We start from the raw sequence: 19,332 nt of genomic DNA on the forward strand, positions 1-19,332 counted from the left end.
GTTGAGGTGGGTTGCTCGTTGGTGATTTTGTTCCATTTCCTCTGGGGGTCCTGGGGGTGCGGTTTCGGCTGCTGGGTGCGGTAATTGTGAAATGTATGCAGCGATAGTTGGTCCAGTCTGGGGTGGAGATGGTCTTGATGTTGATCCGGTTGCTTGAGGTGAAGATGGGGACCAGTGTGTGTCCTGCGATGTGTGTGGGTGCAGAGACCAGCTGTCTGAGGCTGAGGGTGGCAAGGTTGTCGAGTAGAGCGGTGGTGTTTGGGTTGACACGGTCCTCAAGGTGGAAATTCAAGTCGCCAAGGAGGAGGTAGTCATCTGACACCAGGGCCTGGGGGGGTAGCAATATCTACAACGGCATCTATGAATGCAGGGTGGGGTTCGGGTAGCCTGTACCCCAGGGTGCCGCGGATGGAGGAGTTGTGGTTGGAGTGGACCGGAAAGTGAAGGTGTTCCATGGTGGCGCATTGTTCTTCTGGGACGGCCTTGACACGTAGTGAGGAGTTGTGTACGATGGCGAGTCCTCCGCCCAGGCGGGCGGGCCGGTCCCTCCTTAGGATGCTGCATCCTTCGGGAATGGCGATGTCTGGTCCCGAGGTGGGGTTGGTCCAGGGCTCTGTAAGGAAGGTGATGTCCGGTCGTGCGGTGTCAATCAAATCCCAGAGTTCGGTGGCGTGTTTGAGGAGGGAGCGCATGTTCAGGAGCAGGCAGTTGATGGGGTTGTGGAGGATGTTGGAATCTTTGTGTGCGAAGGGTACCTTCGGCTTGTTGAGGCCGGCGCTGAGGTTGCAGTTCCTGCAGGTGAAAGGCGGGGGAGGGGCTAGCATCGTAGCGGAGGCTGGCCAGCGGTTGGCTTAACGGAGATCCAGGATTCTTGGCTCTGGGCGCAGACGGGCTTGCCTTTGGTGCACCTGCTGTCTGCAGCCGACATTAAGAAGGGGAGGGGGTGGGTGGAGTGGTCAGCTGGGAGGCCTGGAAAGGTGCTTCATAGGGGGGGGGGTGGGGTGGCGCCGCAGGGGCGTGGGAGGGAACCAGGGACAGCAGGGGAGAAAAAAGGAAAAGAGATGGAAAAAACAGAAGTAAAAGGAAAATGAGTGAAAAAGGCAGAAAAAAGCAAGAGTGAAAGAGCTAGAGAGAAGATACTTGCTTGTTGATAGCCACTAGACCACCAGGGATGAGGCGCAGGGACGATCCTGCGGGTGGAGAAGGGCCTCAAACTGAGAGTTGGGAGGCTCTCAGTTCGTCCCAGGCAAGGGCAGAGGCAGTAGCAGCCAGAGGAGCTGGGGAGGGCACTAGACATTGACCAGGAGGTCAGTGCAGTTGCCAAAGTTGATAAAGGGGTCTTAAAAAGCCTCCTGTCCGCCACAGTATCTACATCAGAGCTAGCTAACTTTCCAAGGTGTGGATCAACCCTGTGAGTAGCAGAGCATCAGGACTCAGACGAGCTGGCACAGTTAGACCTCCCCAGTCTCATGACGTACTCAACACATCTGGTTCACAGGCATGCCCTCCTACCTTCCTTATGTATTCCATGTGAAGGATCTTAGTTGTAGGTAATTTAGCACAATAAAGCCTAAATATTATTGGCAAAATAGCAAGAATATTTATTTATCCCAATGCTTTGTACCAATCTTTTCTTTGTGTCCTCATTGTACATCAATTGTTACCAAACCTGAACACATTATCTACCACAATCAGTTGTTTTTCCACAAGTTTTTTTTTCTTTTTTCAAAATGTAAAAGCACAAATATAATTCTAATTGGAATATCCAAAAAGTACAAGTCCTTAATTAAGTACAGTAATTACACAACATTTAACGAAGATGCAGCTCATTGTAAGCACTCAACAGAGTGTTTTCTGGGTTCTCCAGAGGAAGTTCGATATGTAAAAGTCCAAGGGTCTCATTGGTTTCTAGACTCAAATGATCATTTTATCAATGGAATCAATCCTTCTCATAGGTATCTATCTTTCTAGATGAACTGCTCAATGAACAAGAAGAGTCAACGTGTTTCGGCCTGTCGCTTTATGGCCTCATCAGGACATACTTTCATTGGACTATGTAAAATCAGCCGCTGGTATGTAGAACAAATTAATGGTGGGCTTACAAAACTGTTGGTTCATCAGCAGGTCACCTTGGAATTCATATCAAGTTACCACATTTAATTCTAGGAGCTAGTGACCCAACATCTGTGATCTCATAACAGTCTCATCTGGTGTGAGCAGCAGGTGCCTTCTATTTTTTTCTACTGCATTTGCGCCTTCATGGTCAGTATGGTGTCAGCAATCATCTATTTATATATGTTGCTTCTCTGGTCACTGACGCAACCGGAGACAACTAAATTTCAACCTTTGTTCCTTGAGAAGTTCATGTAGAAAGATACAAATGGATGTGAAAGACTGATTCCATTTATAAAACAATATTTTGGTTCTACAAACAAATGTGACCTTTGGAGGTTTATAATTCAAACTATCTCGTAGTAGAGAAACGTGCATACATCCCCGTTAAATGCTTACAATGGACTACGTTTTCATAAAATGTTGTGTAACCAATGTATTTATGCACTTGAACTTAACTTTTTTTGGAATATTGTAATTGATGCTTTTTTTTTTTTTTTTTTTTTTTTTTAATGGAGTAAAGCTGGATGTGTTTGATAATATGTTCAGTGATGGTAACAACTTGATGTACAATGAGGACACATTGAAAAAGACCGGTACAAAATATCATTCTTGATGTTTTGCCAATAGTAACTTTATTGTGCTAAATTGCCTACAGGTCAATCAATCACGAAGGGAACCATTATTATGTATAGATTAGTTAGCCCAGGTTCCAGAGGGTTAACTGGGGCACCCTACAGTTCTTAAAATGTCAAGAACCTTAGTCAAGGGCCCAGACAGATTCATAGCTTGTCTTGAAAAGCTATCCACAACCTATCTGTTCCCTTCTTGGAGTCTTGTGAGAACTTGCCAATAAGTCAACATTTTGGGAGTAATCGCTACACGACCCTCCAGAGAAGGAGCAGAACATTCAGCACTTAGATGGTTGCGTAGTTTCTTATCAGGATTTCCTAAACTGTGAGTGGATGTGAGCTGCCACAGGTGTGGAAGGGAGCTACTCAGCAGATCTAGAATGTACGCCGTCCTCAATACTAAAAATAAAAACGAGAGAAAGACCCAGCAGGATGCATATGAAGTGCATCTTACCATCCCCTCTGTTTCCTTCTTAACGCCTTCAGTATCAGCCGCCAAGACAGCGGATCTTTCCCTTGTCAGAATCAACATTAACAACACTCTCATGCCCAGGGATGGACCACTAGACCTATGATCTGCCAAGAAAAGCAGTCTTCAGTCTTTCAAAAGCACAAGCATGCACTGACTGATCTGGCCCTAGCGATCACCCCTTGAGGACTTGACTCTGCAGTGGAAGCTGAGGCATTGGAACCAGAATCATCCCTAGGTTGTGCTAGGGGCTGTAGTAGTTTGCTTGTTGCATTCACTACAACTGCAATCAATGGTGCAGTGCTACCTACAGGTCCACACAAACCTGCATTAAGATAACATGAGGATGACTCCTTGATGGTGGAAATGAGAGCAGACTGACCAGCAAGGGCCCCGGCCTACACCAAAGGTCACTTGGGGTAAATAACAGAGCACAACTGTACGCCTGACCTTGTAGAGCCCAAGCATGCAAGGGACAAGACTGGCGCAGTAACACTCAGCAGCGGACGACAGGTACGGTAACTCAGTGCTGCTACTTGTGGACCAACACAGTCTACAGTGTCAACTTCCAGACAAAAACCTGAACAATACTGCAAAAACCATCAGTATTTTACATAAGAAAACACAAAACAGAGCAAACTCCTTTCCAATGAATGCAGAGCAGTAAAGATGGTGGCAATGTTCCATTAACTGCAGAAACTACATCATGGTTGGCTCTGGATGGTTATTTCTAGTTTTTGCTTCTCCCTGAGGTCGCTCTAGTTTGTTTAATACGTTTTTGTAACTTTGCTGCTGTGTAAGGTAAAGCAAGTGGACAGAATAATCCACACCTCTGGTCCTGCCATAGGATATGAGCTTAACGAACAATTGTTGAAGTTAGACCCTAATGACATTAGTAGGAGAGAGCAGTGGATGCTTCTGTAGCATATAAGGAATTAAGGTCAATGGTATCTACAGCAGCTTCTAGAACATGACTAAATGGGGTGGATGGAAGGTCGCAGGCATTACTGCGCACGGTCAAACCCAGTAAAGGATGAACATTGACGCTGACCGAAGGGGGTGGGGGGGAGGTCACAGGCATTACTGCACAATGTCGGACCCAGTAAAGGATGAACCTTGATGGTGACTAAATGGGGTGGGTGGGAGGTCGCAGGCGTTACTGCGCACGGTCAAACCCAGTAAAGGAAGAACATTGATGGTGACCGAAGGGGGTGGAGGGGAGGTCGCAGGCATTACTGCGCACGGTCGGACCCAGTAAAGGATGAACATTGACGCTGACCGAAGGGGGTGGAGGGGAGGTCGCAGGCATTACTGCGCACGGTCAGACCCAGTAAAGAATGAACCTTGATGGTGACCGAAGGGTGTGGAGGGGAGGTCGCAGGCATTACTGCGCACGGTCAGACCCAGTTAAGGATGAACATTGATGGTGACTGAAGGGGGTAGATGGGAGGTCGCAGGCATTACTGCGCACGGTCGGACCCAGTAAAGGATGAACATTGACGCTGACCGAAGGGTGTGGAGGGGAGGTCGCAGGCATTACTGCGCACGGTCAGACCCAGTAAAGGATGAACATTGATGGTGACTGAAGGGGGTAGATGGGAGGTCGCAGGCATTACTGCGCACGGTCGGACCCAGTAAAGGATGAACATTGACGCTGACTGAAGGGTGTGGAGGGGAGGTCGCAGGCATTACTGCGCACGGTCGGACCCAGTAAAGGATGAACATGGACGCTGACCGAAGGGTGTGGAGGGGAGGTCGCAGGCATCACTGCGCACGGTCAAACCCAGTAAAGGATGAACATTGACGCTGACCGAAGGGGGTGGAGGGGAGGTCGCAGGCATTACTGCGCACGGTCAGACCCAGTAAAGGATGAATATTGATGGTGACCGAAGGGGGTGGAGGGGAGGTCACAGGCATTACTGCACAATGTCGGACCCAGTAAAGGATGAACCTTGATGGTGACTGAAGGGGGTGGGTGGGAGGTCGCAGGCATTACTGCGCACGGTCGGACCCAGTAAAGGATGAACATTGATGGTGACTGAAGGGGGTGGAGGGGAGGTCGCAGGCATTACTGCGCACGGTCGGACCCAGTAAAGGATGAACATTGATGGTGACCGAAGGGGGTGGATGGGAGGTCGCAGGCATTACTGCGCACGGTCGGACCCAGTAAAGGATGAACATTGATGGTGACCGAAGGGGGTGGAGGGGAGGTCGCAGGCATTACTGCGCACGGTCGGACCCAGTAAAGGATGAACATTGATGGTGACCGAAGGGGGTGGATGGGAGGTCGCAGGCATTACTGCACACGGTCAGACCCAGTAAAGGATGAACATTGATAGTAAGGGGGTGGAGGGGAGGTCGCAGGCATTCCTGCGCACGGTCGGACCCAGTAAAGGATGAACCTTGACGCTGGCCGAAGGGGGTGGGTGGGAGGTCGCAGGCATTACTGCGCACGGTCGGACCCAGTAAAGGATGAACATTGATGGTGACCGAAGGGTGTGGAGGGGAGGTCGCAGGCATTACTGCGCACGGTCGGACCCAGTAAAGGATGAACATTGACGCTGACCGAAGGGTGTGGAGGGGAGGTCGCAGGCATCACTGCGCACGGTCAGACCCAGTAAAGAATGAACCTTGATGGTGACCGAAGGGTGTGGAGGGGAGGTCGCAGGCATTACTGCGCACGGTCGGACTCAGTAAAGGATGAACACTGACGCTGACCGAAGGGGGTGGAGGGGAGGTCGCAGGCATTACTGCGCACGGTCAGACCCAGTAAAGAATGAACCTTGATGGTGACCGAAGGGGGTGGAGGGGAGGTCACAGGCATTACTGCACAATGTCGGACCCAGTAAAGGATGAACCTTGACGCTGACCGAAGGGGGTGGATGGGAGGTCGCAGGCATTACTGCACACGGTCAGACCCAGTAAAGGATGAACATTGATGGTAAGGGGGTGGAGGGGAGGTCGCAGGCATTACTGCGTACGGTCGGACCCAGTAAAGGATGAACCTTGACGCTGACCGAAGGGGGTGCGTGGGAGGTCGCAGGCATTACTGCGCACGGTCGGACCCAGTAAAGGATGAACATTGATGGTGACCGAAGGGTGTGGAGGGGAGGTCGCAGGCATTACTGCGCACGGTTAGACCCAGTAAAGGATGAACATAGATGGTGACCGAAGGGTGTGGAGGGGAGGTCGCAGGCATTACTGCGCACGGTCAGACTCAGTAAAGGATGAACATTGATGGTGACCGAAGGGGGTGGAGGGGAGGTCGCAGGCATTACTGCACACGGTCGGACCCAGTAGAGAATGAACCTTGACACTGACCGAAGGGGGTGGGTGGGAGGTCGCAGGAATTACTGCGCACGGTCGGACCCAGTAAAGGATGAACATTGATGGTGACCGAAGGGTGTGGAGGGGAGGTCGCAGGCATTACTGCGCACGGTCAGACCCAGTAAAGGATGAATATTGATGGTGACCGAAGGGGGTGGAGGGGAGGTCGCAGGCATTACTGCGCACGGTCGGACCCAGTAAAGGATGAACATTGATGGTAAGGGGTGGAGGGGAGGTCGCAGGCATTACTGAGCACGGTCGGACCCAGTAAAGGATGAACCTTGACGCTGACCGAAGGGGGTGGGTGGGAGGTCGCAGGCATTACTGCGCACGGTCGGACCCAGTAAAGGATGAACATTGATGGTGACCGAAGGGTGTGGAGGGGAGGTCGCAGGCATTACTGCGCACGGTCAGACCCAGTAAAGGATGAATATTGATGGTGACTGAAGGGGGTGGAGGGGAGGTCGCAGGCATTACTGCACACGGTCGGACCCAGTAGAGAATGAACCTTGATGTTGTCCTGCTGGAGTGCGGGATCTGAGGGTTGTACATCGCATGACTGAAGCCAATAGTGTAGGGCTGGTTTCAACGTCCAGTGCTCTCTTACGCCAATTTACAGCAAAGCTAATGGTTTATGCTTTACACGTGAATTCAAATAATTTTAAACAATGTTATAAGATTAAAAAACGATTTACGAAATTAAATGACTACCTTCAACAAATGAATTAAATGCTTCTTTATATTGAATACATAAATATGTTCACATTTATTAAAAATAAAACTAAAAATCCAAACTGGTTGCGAGCGGCAATTGTCTGAGGGCTCATGTTGTATGTCGTTTGTGCGCAATGGGTTGTGTGCCGGAAGGCGGTTACCCTTCAGGTCGGTGCATGGTGGATACTGTGCACAAAGGGTCAGGTGTCGGCGGGTGTGTGTCCTGTCCATATTAAACTAACAGTGTTATTTCAGAGGACCAATGCCATTGAGGCTTGTGCACATTTCTGTAGCACAGGGAGTGCTGTGGCAGAGGAACTGAGCACTCCCTTGAAGCTCATACAATGTCTCTTTTGCATACGCGTGTGCCAGCTGGCAGAGATCCTGTGCAGTCTGTTCTGTGCATGGAGGGTCATAGGCCTGCCATTGTACCCTTGTGGCTTAGATATAGTCTGTTCAGTGTACAGAAGATGGTCTCCGGCTACTCCTCTCACACCTAGTGCCACCTACTCAAGGTTCCCAGGTCATGGGTCTGCCTGCCGCTTCTATGCTTCAGGGCTTGTTTACAGTATATTGTCCATGCTTCGGGCTATAGGCCCCTGTGAACTTGTGCACCGTCTATTAAGTATACACAGACTTATGTCTCACAGCGCCCTCCACATTTGCTTTACTCTTGCACTGGGTACACAGTGATGGGTCCACCAGAGCCCTCTCCCAGTTACAGCCTTCTCTGTGCAGACAGGGTGATGAAACTGCCTGTGCCCTCTGTGCACAGGTTGTTGGGTCTTCTAGTGTAACACAGTTTAGAGTTCTCGCGATCAGTAACAGTCGTCGTTAGTAGCTACTGGCACCTCTCGATTCTCATAGCTCCAGAAGCCGGCCAGGTCCATGAAGATGCTATCATTGTTTCCTCCTTATCCACTCAAGATCAGATCCTGCAGACTGATGGGACTGTCTGTGTATTAGAGTTCTATGTTAAGGGTCCTTGGGATCAATAGTAGTGTTGTTGGCCACCAGCAGCTCTCGATTCTCATAGCTCCGGAAGCCAAGCACATCCATGAAGATGCCATCGTTTCCTCCTTATCCACTCTAGATCGGATCCTGCAGATTGATGGGTTTGCCTGTGTATTAGAGTTCTACGTTAAGAGTCCTCGGGATCAGCAGTAGTGTCGTTGTCATTCGCCACCAGCACTTCTCGATTCTCATAGCTCCAGAAGCCGGTCAGGTCCATGAGGATGCTGCTCACGGTGTCCCCCTGACCGCTCTGGATCAGATCCTGCAGGGTGATCTTGAATGGATCTTTGGGCTTCACCATATCAAAGATTTCATCCTAGAATGAATGATAAAGGCATTACTATTTAATATTGAATATGGTGGTTAGAGCAACAGTGCATGCAGGGCTGCGATCAGTGAGGCTTTGAAACACCTGCAAGAAATTGTGCATGTCAACCAAATGAGCAGCTAGCGCCTGGTGAAAAGGAAAGGCGTAACTTAATATAGAAAGGATTCTCTCTGCACAGGTGCGGAGAATATACGTTCCTTATTGGATGGGGGGAAGGAGGGGACAGATAAACTGCAGATATGCTAAAAGTGACAGGACACCAGTAATAGGAGAAGATCTCCAGCTTTGGAATCTGGCAGGTCTGGGATCTAATCCCAGCTTCCACACCTGACCTCCTTCCCACACCACTCATATTTGAGATGCCCCTGCCACTTGCCACTGAAAAACACAATTTGTAATTTGTAATGTTCCTGGATGCTAGTCATGTACTATATTAAATGGCTTCTAAAAAAATTGACAGGTCAGCCTTGTGTCTCCCATACCTCTTCTCATACACCAAACTCACTTTTTTTGGTCACAAATCGGTCTCCGCAAACCCAAGTCTTTATATCTGGCACAAAGTTTTAGTATCTATAGTAGAGTTGTGTCCAGTTTTCCAACAAAACTGAAAATCAGTAGGTGTATCAAATTATAGATTGTACCTGACACTGCCTTGAAAAAGATCTCACAGTGGTCGGAATATTTTGCAGTGTTTCAGAAAACACAAAGTCCAAGCGAAAACATAGTGACAGAAAGGGTCTTATGCCCCTATGGCCTTTTTTATCACATCTTTCTGGGCTCCAGGAAGATCAGGGAACTAGGGTGTCTGTGGCTCTGTGTCCCATGGAGCTGGACCTCTGTACTACTTTAATGGGGACACAAAATGTGATATGGTATTCAAAATTCAAAGTTTGCAAAAAATATTCACTCCTTCCTATCCTCTACTCAAACGAGCTGTGCCAGTTTGGATTCCACAACTTTTAAAGAAATACATTTCCAGCCTTCGCTCTGGATAGACACACAAGCAGGCATGGGCAAGTCTGCTCCCAGACAGGTACAAAAAAACACAAGTTACTGCCTATTTGCAGTTTTAGGTGTTTCCCCAAGAATTAAGTCAATTTTGCTCCTGTTTTCTGGACAAAATCTTCCTTTTCCTCACAAAATGAAGGGAAATGATTGCCAATGGCATTTTTGTGTATGTATCAGTATAGAAAAAAGTCTCTTGCTCTCTACTTCCCACAGTTCACACTACCGGTAGATCTCTGAATCCATGGTTTTATCTGTGCCCGTCAGTCTCTATTTGCAGTCTATTTGCCAAGTTGCAAACCACAGCACTTTATTATGCCAGCTTGGAGTGTTGTGTACTGCTACATCTGTTTATTCTTGGGCTCATTGAGAATACTGAGAGACAGGTTCTGTATGGTGGGTTGAAATCTTGTGGCGATGTAAATTGTGGCTGAGCACAGTTGCCTGGGGGGTTGGTGGAAGATGAGTTGATGGTTGAGGTGGGCATGTCCGACGATGTGGAGGACTTTGTATGCGTGAGTGAGCAGTTTGAATTGTTATTGCCTCTGAATTGGTGTCTGCCTGCTGCACCCGCCCCTTGAGGAGCAACTGACCTGTTCTGCCGCTGAACCTCCAAGAAACCGGGAGAGCTGCCAAAGCTTTGCAAATTTCCAAGAATAACTCCCTTGGAGCAGAGGAGCTGCTTCCCTGCATTTGCAGGCAACCAAAGAAGAACTGTGAGCACCTGGGACTGCTAAACCAGACACCGGACATCACCACTTCACTTGAGCCGCCTAGCCCGAGCTGAAGTGGGCCAGTTGTGTCAATGTTGTTCTCAGGCCCTCCAGAGACAAAGCCCACCTTGAGTTTGCTCACTGTGGACTTCCCAACGCCTGCGGCCCCCCTCCAACTGTGAGTATGCCCTACACTGGAACCCAACGCCAAAAGACACCACTGCACCGAGCCCCACAGCCCAATGAGAAGGCGGCCAATGGTGTCCCTATGTTCCCGAGGATCTCAAGAGTCGAGTCCCCGCTGCGGGTTCCCCAGGATTGGCCACCCAGTCCCGACTTGCAGCCTCTTTCTGACCGGACCGATCTTTATTGGAGTGAATGGAGCTCCCAATGCCGTACCACACCTCTGCACCTGGATGCCCCAAAGTCCCCCCCCCCGAGTTGAACTGTTGGTGTGGCCTTGGACCTTGCCCCATACTCACGTCAAGTCCAGAAGAACAGTCCTGTAAGTTGTTGCTAAGTACCCGTATGCAGTGTCTGTTCAGTTCATATAGGATAACACTAGGACGCCTGAAGCTGAAAAGCACCTCTGCACCCGGACGCCTCAGTGCCTCCCGAAGTGACCTGTTGATGTACTTTGGACCTTGCCCCAAACTCACCTTAACTCCAGAAGAACAGTGCTGTTGGTAAGTGCCTGAATGCAGTATGTTTCTTTCCCCATAGAATAACATTAGGGCACCCAACGCTGAAAAGCACCTATGCACCCGGACGCCCTTGTGCCTCCCTAAGTGACCTGTTGGTGCTGCCCTGGACCTTGCCACATTCTTACCTTCACTCCAGAGGGTGGGTCCTGTAAGTTGCTGCTGAGAACCCATAGGTAGTATAGGTTTTTCCTCATAGGATAACATTTACCGCTCCAAAAATTGAAAACTGTAAACATTCATAATTTGAAAAGTACTCACCTGATTCCGGTGATCTTGGAATCCAAACTCATATAAAAGTATGTGCTATTTTTATAAATTGGTGTCGGATTCGTTTATTGATTGTGTCTCGCTTGCTGCCTTTGACTGTGCCTTACATGCTTAGCACTACCCTCTGATATGCCTAACTGCACGCCCACATTAATACAAAAGAGAGCATTTGGGGTGTCATTGTAGCTCTGTGATACATTTGGGGTTTGCCTGGGCTTTGCACAGTGTACCTCTTCTTGGGACACTATATAAAGAGCCAGCTTCCTACAGCTTCAGACAATGTTCTCAGTCTAATAACAGACATGCCCTTGAGTCGAGTCGCTTTGCCTTGGTTTAAAAAAAATAAAAATAAAAAATCTGAATCTTTTCAGTGCCAGCAAGATGGATTACAGGATCATGCAGATCTTAACATTTATGCCTCCTGAACTTTAACGAACTGAGCTTGGGATCAGCGTTCAGTTTGAGGACAGGACTCACCTTCACATCCTGGAATGAAACAGGCTCCTGGCTATGCACCTTCATCTGCTCCTGGATCGCCTAATGTGCGAGAAAGAACAGCACATAACAAAGGACCTTTGAGTTTTATGCATCTCCTTCAGACAGAAGAATATTAATCTAGAACATATGACCTTTAGTGCAGGAGAACTGATCTAGATGGAGAAGCACTGCCAGGCATCAGTCTAGGCCCTCTACAGGAGAGAAGGATCATAAGGACCACCCCGTCTGCTTGTTTCACTGCACATAAGGACCCCACACCCTTCCAGTCTACCTATTCTTATCCACACAAGAACCATGCACCTTTCTAAACTCTCCAGTTCCCAAAGGTGGGATACAGATGGATTATGCATGTGCCTCACACATCAGTTTCATGGCTATTCCTATCTCCGAGCTGCAGCAGGCCCAAAAGGAAGCAGCCATATTGGTATAGTACCTCAAACAACACAGCCTTAAAGAAATGTTCATTGGCTTTACATGGACCTTAGCATCACATATATAACTTAGTCATTCATAAGGCCATGGACAACTCTGGTCTAACTTAACTACAAAACTAAATCTCCAGACAGTCCCCAGCATGTCACCTGAGACTTGAAATCACCACCTTGCTGTAAGTTCCTAAACTGCACAGAAACTGGCAGATGCTATTTCCCTGTGCAAATGCCAATGCAGTGGAGTTTTCTACCATTTCTCAGAAGAGAAGAATCCAACCTCCAATAACTGAAGAAGATGCTTAAGATCTACATCCATTGGATATTTTCTTTGCGTAACGTATTTTGACAGTGTCACGCTGGCTCCTGTATTCATGATTCCTCCTTGTCCCTTCATCACCGGACTCCCTCCTACCTTGATCTTTCTAAACTCTGATGCAGTTCCTTGTGCTGCATGTTATAAAACCTCAATAAATAAATAATAATGGCAAGAGCAGTGACCCAAATCAGGAGGAGCACAATTTGCAGATAGACACCACACGCCCGTCCACTCTGCTCATCTCCCTGCAGTTAAGGATTGCGAGATACCTAGAGACTGCACAATTTCTGCAGATACCCCAGACCCATTTTCTTTGCCCATTTCTCTGTAGATAAGGAATGCCAGGCAAACCAGGCCTTCATGTCCTTCCTTTTCCAAGAATATCAAGATTACAGTGGAAGGCAATCCCGGCCTAGATCCTTAGTATAATTTTACCTTGTTTTGTTTCAGAGAGGGAAGCCACATGTTGGCCAAAGACCAAAAACGAGGAAATGTGTATTGGAAGAAAAAAAACATAGTATTCTTTTTGTAAACCGTTGTTGACGGCTGTTGAGCAGTGAGATGTTGGCTCTGTAGAACCAGACTGGGCACTGCAGGAATAGATTTGTGGATTCTATGTAAATGCTGGGAAATGGTTGACAAACTGTTATACAGGGTACCCAGTCAGATAGCTATGCTACAGCGGTCGCATGGTTTCCCCAGTGAGGGGTAAACTGCTGAAAATCAGCAGAGTCAGGGCACTAGAGAGTGACAGACTGGGTTCCCAAGCCATGAAGCGGAGTGGCTTCACCTGGAAAGCGTGCAGATGATGTGTGTTCCTGAGCTCAGGAAGGTCTGGTACGCTCGAGTTACCCAGGCTCCAACATAGAATGAATGTTTTGCCCCAGATTAACGTTGCACAAAACCCTTTCCCACCAGCTCTTCAAACAAACTCACCCTGAAGAAGTAGTTGAGTGAGAAGACATTCAGATGACCCTTGTTCTCGATGTCGAGCAATTTGAAGATGTACTGCAAAGCGGCCGGCTCCTTTCTGTTCTCCAGAGCCAGCACAAAGTCCAGATAGGTTTTATAATCCTGCAACAAACCACAAGACTTATCGTATGCAGCTCAATCTCACTTAGGGTTGTTTCAGGCAGCAATACACAGTAGGCTCTCTCACTCACCGATCCACAGGGTTGGATCTCAAATGACAGTGGGTAGAGGAGCATGCAACGCCACAGCAACCAACTCAAGTAACATGCATAGACCCATAACTTTACACACAGGCACAGTGCCCTCAAGCAGTGTCTGACTGCGCTGCAAGCAACCGTCACTTTCCACCACACGCACCCTCACCTGCCTCCGCTGCGTGTACGTTTGTCAATCTCCACCACACGCACCCTCGCCTGCCTCCACTGTATGTAGCTTTGTCACTCTCCACCACACGCACCCTCGCCTGCCTCCGCTGCGTGTAGGTTTGTCACTCTCCACCACACTCACCCTCATCTGCCTCCGCTGCATGTAGGTTTGTCACTCCACCACACGCACCCTTATCTGCCTGCACTGCATGTAGGTTTGTCACTCCACCACACGCACCCTCACCTACCTGCACTGCATGTGGGTTTGTCACTCTCCACCACACGCACCCTCATCTGCCTCCGCTGCATGTAGGTTTGTCACTTTCCACCACACGCACCCTTATCTACCTCCGCTGCATGTAGGTTTGTCACTTTCCACCAAACGCACCCTCACCTGCCTGCGCTGCATGTAGGTTTGTCACTTTCCACCACACGCACCCTCATCTGCCTCCGCTGCATGTAGGTTTGTCACTCCACCACACGCACCCTCACCTGCCTCGGCTGCATGTAGGTTTGTCACTTTCCACCACACGCACCCTCATCTGCCTCTGTTGCATGTAGGTTTGTCACTTTCCACCACACGCACCCTTATCTACCTCCGCTGCATGTAGGTTTGTCACTCTCCACCACACGCACCCACATCTGCCTCTGTTGCATGTAGGTTTGTCACTTTCCACCACACGCACCCTCATCTGCCTCCGCTGCATGTAGGTTTGTCACTTTCCACCAAACGCACCCTCACCTGCCTGCGCTGCATGTAGGTTTGTCACTTTCCACCACACGCACCCTCATCTGCCTCCGCTGCATGTAGGTTTGTCACTTTCCACCACACGCACCCTCACCTGCCTCGGCTGCATGTAGGTTTGTCACTTTCCACCACACGCACCCTCATCTGCCTCCGCTGCATGTAGGTTTGTCACTTTCCACCACACGCACCCTTATCTACCTGCGCTGCATGTGGGTTTGTCACTCCACCATACGCACCCTCATCTGCCTGCGCTGCATGTAGGTTTGTCACTTTCCACCACACGCACCCTCATCTGCCTCCGCTGCATGTAGGTTTGTCACTCCACCACACGCACCCTTATCTACCTGCGCTGCATGTGGGTTTGTCACTCTCCACCACACGCACCCTCATCTGCCTCCGCTGCATGTAGGTTTGTCACTTTCCACCACACACACCCTCATGTGCCTCCGCTGCATGTGGGTTTGTCACTTTCCACCACACGCACCCTCACCTGCCTGCGCTGCATGTAGGTTTGTCACTTTCCACCAAACGCACCCTCATGTGCCTCCGCTGCATGTAGGTTTGTCACTTTCCACCAAACGCACCCTCATCTGCCTCCGCTGCATGTAGGTTTGTCACTTTCCACCACACGGACCCTCATGTGCCTCCGCTGCATGTGGGTTTGTCACTTTCCACCACACTCACCCTCACCTGCCTGCGCTGCATGTAGGTTTGTCACTTTCCACCACAAGCACCCTCATCTGCCTCCGCTGCATGTAGGTTTGTCACTTTCCACCAAACGCACCCTCATCTGCCTCCGCTGCATGTAGGTTTGTCACTTTCCACCACACGCACCCTCATCTGCCTGCGCTGCATGTGGGTTTGCCACTTTCCACCACATGCACCCTCATCTGCCTGCTCTGCATGTAGGTTTGTCACTTTCCACCAAACGCACCCTCACCTGCCTGCGCTGCATGTAGGTTTGTCACTTTCCACCACACGCACCCTCATCTGCCTCCGCTGCATGTAGGTTTGTCACTCCACCACACGCACCCTCACTTGCCTCGGCTGCATGTAGGTTTGTCACTTTCCACCACACGCACCCTCATCTGCCTCTGTTGCATGTAGGTTTGTCACTTTCCACCACACGCACCCTTATCTACCTCCGCTGCATGTAGGTTTGTCACTCTCCACCACACGCACCCTCATCTGCCTCTGTTGCATGTAGGTTTGTCACTTTCCACCACACGCACCCTCATCTGCCTCCGCTGCATGTAGGTTTGTCACTTTCCACCACACGCACCCTTATCTACCTGCGCTGCATGTGGGTTTGTCACTCCACCACACGCACCCTCACCTGCCTGCGCTGCATGTAGGTTTGTCACTTTCCACCACACGCACCCTCATCTGCCTCCGCTGCATGTAGGTTTGTCACTCCACCACACGCACCCTCATGTGCCTCCGCTGCATGTAGGTTTGTCACTTTCCACCAAACGCACCCTCATCTGCCTCCGCTGCATGTGGGTTTGTCACTTTCCACCACACGCACCCTCACCTGCCTGCGCTGCATGTAGGTTTGTCACTTTCCACCACACGCACCCTCATGTGCCTCCGCTGCATGTGGGTTTGTCACTTTCCACCACACGCACCCTCACCTGCCTGCGCTGCATGTAGGTTTGTCACTTTCCACCACACGCACCCTCATCTGCCTCCGCTGCATGTAGGTTTGTCACTTTCCACCAAACGCACCCTCATGTGCCTCCGCTGCATGTGGGTTTGTCACTTTCCACCAAACGCACCCTCATCTGCCTCCGCTGCATGTAGGTTTGTCACTTTCCACCAGACGCACCCTCATGTGCCTCCGCTGCATGTGGGTTTGTCACTTTCCACCACACGCACCCTCACCTGCCTGCGCTGCATGTAGGTTTGTCACTTTCCACCACACGCACCCTCATCTGCCTCCGCTGCATGTAGGTTTGTCACTTTCCACCAAACGCACCCTCATCTGCCTCCGCTGCATGTAGGTTTGTCACTTTCCACCACACGCACCCTTATCTACCTGCGCTGCATGTGGGTTTGTCACTCTCCACCACACGCACCCTCATCTGCCTGCGCTGCATGTGGGTTTGTCACTTTCCACCACACGCACCCTCGTCTGCCTCCGCTGCATGTAGGTTTGTCACTTTCCACCACACGCACCCTTATCTACCTGCGCTGCATGTGGGTTTGTCACTTTCCACCACACGCACCCTCATCTGCCTCCGCTGCATGTAGGTTTGTCACTTTCCACGACACGCACCCTCATCTGCCTCCCCTGCATGTAGGTTTGTCACTTTCCACCAAACGCACCCTCATGTGCCTCCGCTGCATTTAGGTTTGTCACTTTCCACCAAACGCACCCTCATCTGCCTCCGCTGCATGTAGGTTTGTCACTTTCCACCACACGCACCCTCATGTGCCTCCGCTGCATGTGGGTTTGTCACTTTCCACCACACGCACCCTCACCTGCCTGCGCTGCATGTAGGTTTGTCACTTTCCACCACACGCACCCTCAACTGCCTCCGCTGCATGTAGGTTTGTCACTTTCCACCAAACGCACCCTCATCTGCCTCCGCTGCATGTAGGTTTGTCACTTTCCACCACACGCACCCTCATCTGCCTGCGCTGCATGTGGGTTTGTCACTTTCCACCACATGCACCCTCATCTGCCTGCGCTGCATGTAGGTTTGTCACTTTCCACCAAACGCACCCTCACCTGCCTGCGCTGCATGTAGGTTTGTCACTTTCCACCACACGCACCCTCATCTGCCTCCGCTGCATGTAGGCTTGTCACTCTCCACCACACGCACCCTCATCTGCCTCTGTTGCATGTAGGTTTGTCACTTTCCACCACACGCACCTTCATCTGCCTCCGCTGCATGTAGGTTTGTCACTTTCCACCAAATGCACCCTCACCTGCCTGCGCTGCATGTACGTTTGTCACTTTCCACCACACGCACCCTCATCTGCCTCCGCTGCATGTAGGTTTGTCACCTTCCACCACACGCACCCTTATCTACCTGCGCTGCATGTGGGTTTGTCACTCCACCACACGCACCCTCATCTGCCTGCGCTGCATGTAGGTTTGTCACTTTCCACCACACGCACCCTTATCTGCCTGCGCTGCATGTAGGTTTGTCACTTTCCACCACACGCACCCTCATCTGCCTCCGCTGCATGTAGGTTTGTCACTCCACCACACGCACCCTTATCTACCTGCGCTGCATGTGGGTTTGTCACTCTCCACCACACGCACCCTCATCTGCCTCCGCTGCATGTAGGTTTGTCACTTTCCACCACACGCACCCTCATCTGCCTCCGCTGCATGTAGGTTTGTCACTTTCCACCAAACGCACCCTCATCTGCCTCCGCTGCATGTAGGTTTGTCACTTTCCACCACACGCACCCTCATGTGCCTCCGCTGCATGTGGGTTTGTCACTTTCCACCACACGCACCCTCACCTGCCTGCGCTGCATGTAGGTTTGTCACTTTCCACCACACGCACCCTCATCTGCCTCCGCTGCATGTAGGTTTGTCACTTTCCACCAAACGCACCCTCATCTGCCTCCGCTGCATGTAGGTTTGTCACTTTCCACCACACGCACCCTCATCTGCCTGCGCTGCATGTGGGTTTGTCACTTTCCACCACATGCACCCTCATCTGCCTGCTCTGCATGTAGGTTTGTCACTCTCCACCACATGCACCCTCATCTGCCTGGGCTGCATGTAGGTTTGTCACTTTCCACCACACGCACCCTTATCTACCTGCGCTGCATGTGGGTTTGTCACTCTCCACCACACGCACCCTCATCTGCCTGCACTGCATGTGGGTTTGTCACTTTCCACCACACGCACCCTTATCTACCTGCGCTGCATGTGGGTTTGTCACTCTCCACCACACGCACCCTCATCTGCCTGCGCTGCATGTGGGTTTGTCACTTTCCACCACACGCACCCTCGTCTGCCTGCACTGCATGTAGGTTTGTCACTTTCCACCACACGCACCCTCGTCTGCCTGCGCTGCATGTAGGTTTGTCACTCTCCACCACATGCACCCTCATCTGCCTGCTCTGCATGTAGGTTTGTCACTTTCCACCACACGCACCCTCATCTGCCTCTGCTGCATGTAGATTTGTCACTTTCCACCACACGCACCCTCATGTGCCTCCGCTGCATGTGGGTTTGTCACTTTCCACCACACGCACCCTCACCTGCCTCCGCTGCATGTAGGTTTGTCACTTTCCACCACACGCACCCTCATGTGCCTCCGCTGCATGTGGGTTTGTCACTTTCCACCACATGCACCCTCATCTGCCTGCTCTGCATGTAGGTTTGTCACTTTCCACCACACGCACCCTCATCTGCCTCCGCTGCATGTAGGTTTGTCACTCTCCACCACAAGCACCTCATCTGCCTCTGCTGCATGTACGTTTGTCACTCTCCACCACACGCACCCTCACCTGCCTGCGCTGCATGTAGGTTTGTCACTCTCCACCACACGCACCCTCATCTGCCTCTGCTGCATGTAGGTTTGCCACTCTCCACCACACGCACCCTCATCTGCCTCCACTGCATGTACGTTTGCCACTCTCCAGCACACACATCGCCATCTGCCTGCTCTGCATGTGGGTTTGTCACTCTCCACCACACGCACCCTCATCTGCCTCTGCTGCATGTAGGTTTGTCACTCTCCACCAC

General features: G+C 50.6%; 1 protein-coding gene across 2 annotated transcripts in view; it reads right to left on the reverse strand.

The window, feature by feature from the left end:
* Positions 1–7,261: 7,261 nt before the first annotated feature.
* The window catches only part of PPP2R3C (protein phosphatase 2 regulatory subunit B''gamma), an 89,415-nt gene continuing 77,344 nt past the window's right edge, over positions 7,262–19,332 (reverse strand). For both annotated transcript variants that reach the window (XM_069209117.1, XM_069209118.1), the window contains exons 11-13: positions 13,467–13,604; positions 11,763–11,822; positions 7,262–8,584 (exon numbers count right to left, since the gene is read on the reverse strand). In XM_069209117.1, coding sequence (XP_069065218.1) covers positions 8,396–8,584; positions 11,763–11,822; positions 13,467–13,604 — 387 coding nt within the window. In that variant the 3' untranslated portion in view covers positions 7,262–8,395. The remainder of the gene's footprint in view (positions 8,585–11,762; positions 11,823–13,466; positions 13,605–19,332) is intronic.

Source organism: Pleurodeles waltl, chromosome 9 (genome assembly GCF_031143425.1).
Source record: "Pleurodeles waltl isolate 20211129_DDA chromosome 9, aPleWal1.hap1.20221129, whole genome shotgun sequence".
In the NCBI taxonomy this organism is placed as follows: domain Eukaryota; kingdom Metazoa; phylum Chordata; class Amphibia; order Caudata; family Salamandridae; genus Pleurodeles; species Pleurodeles waltl.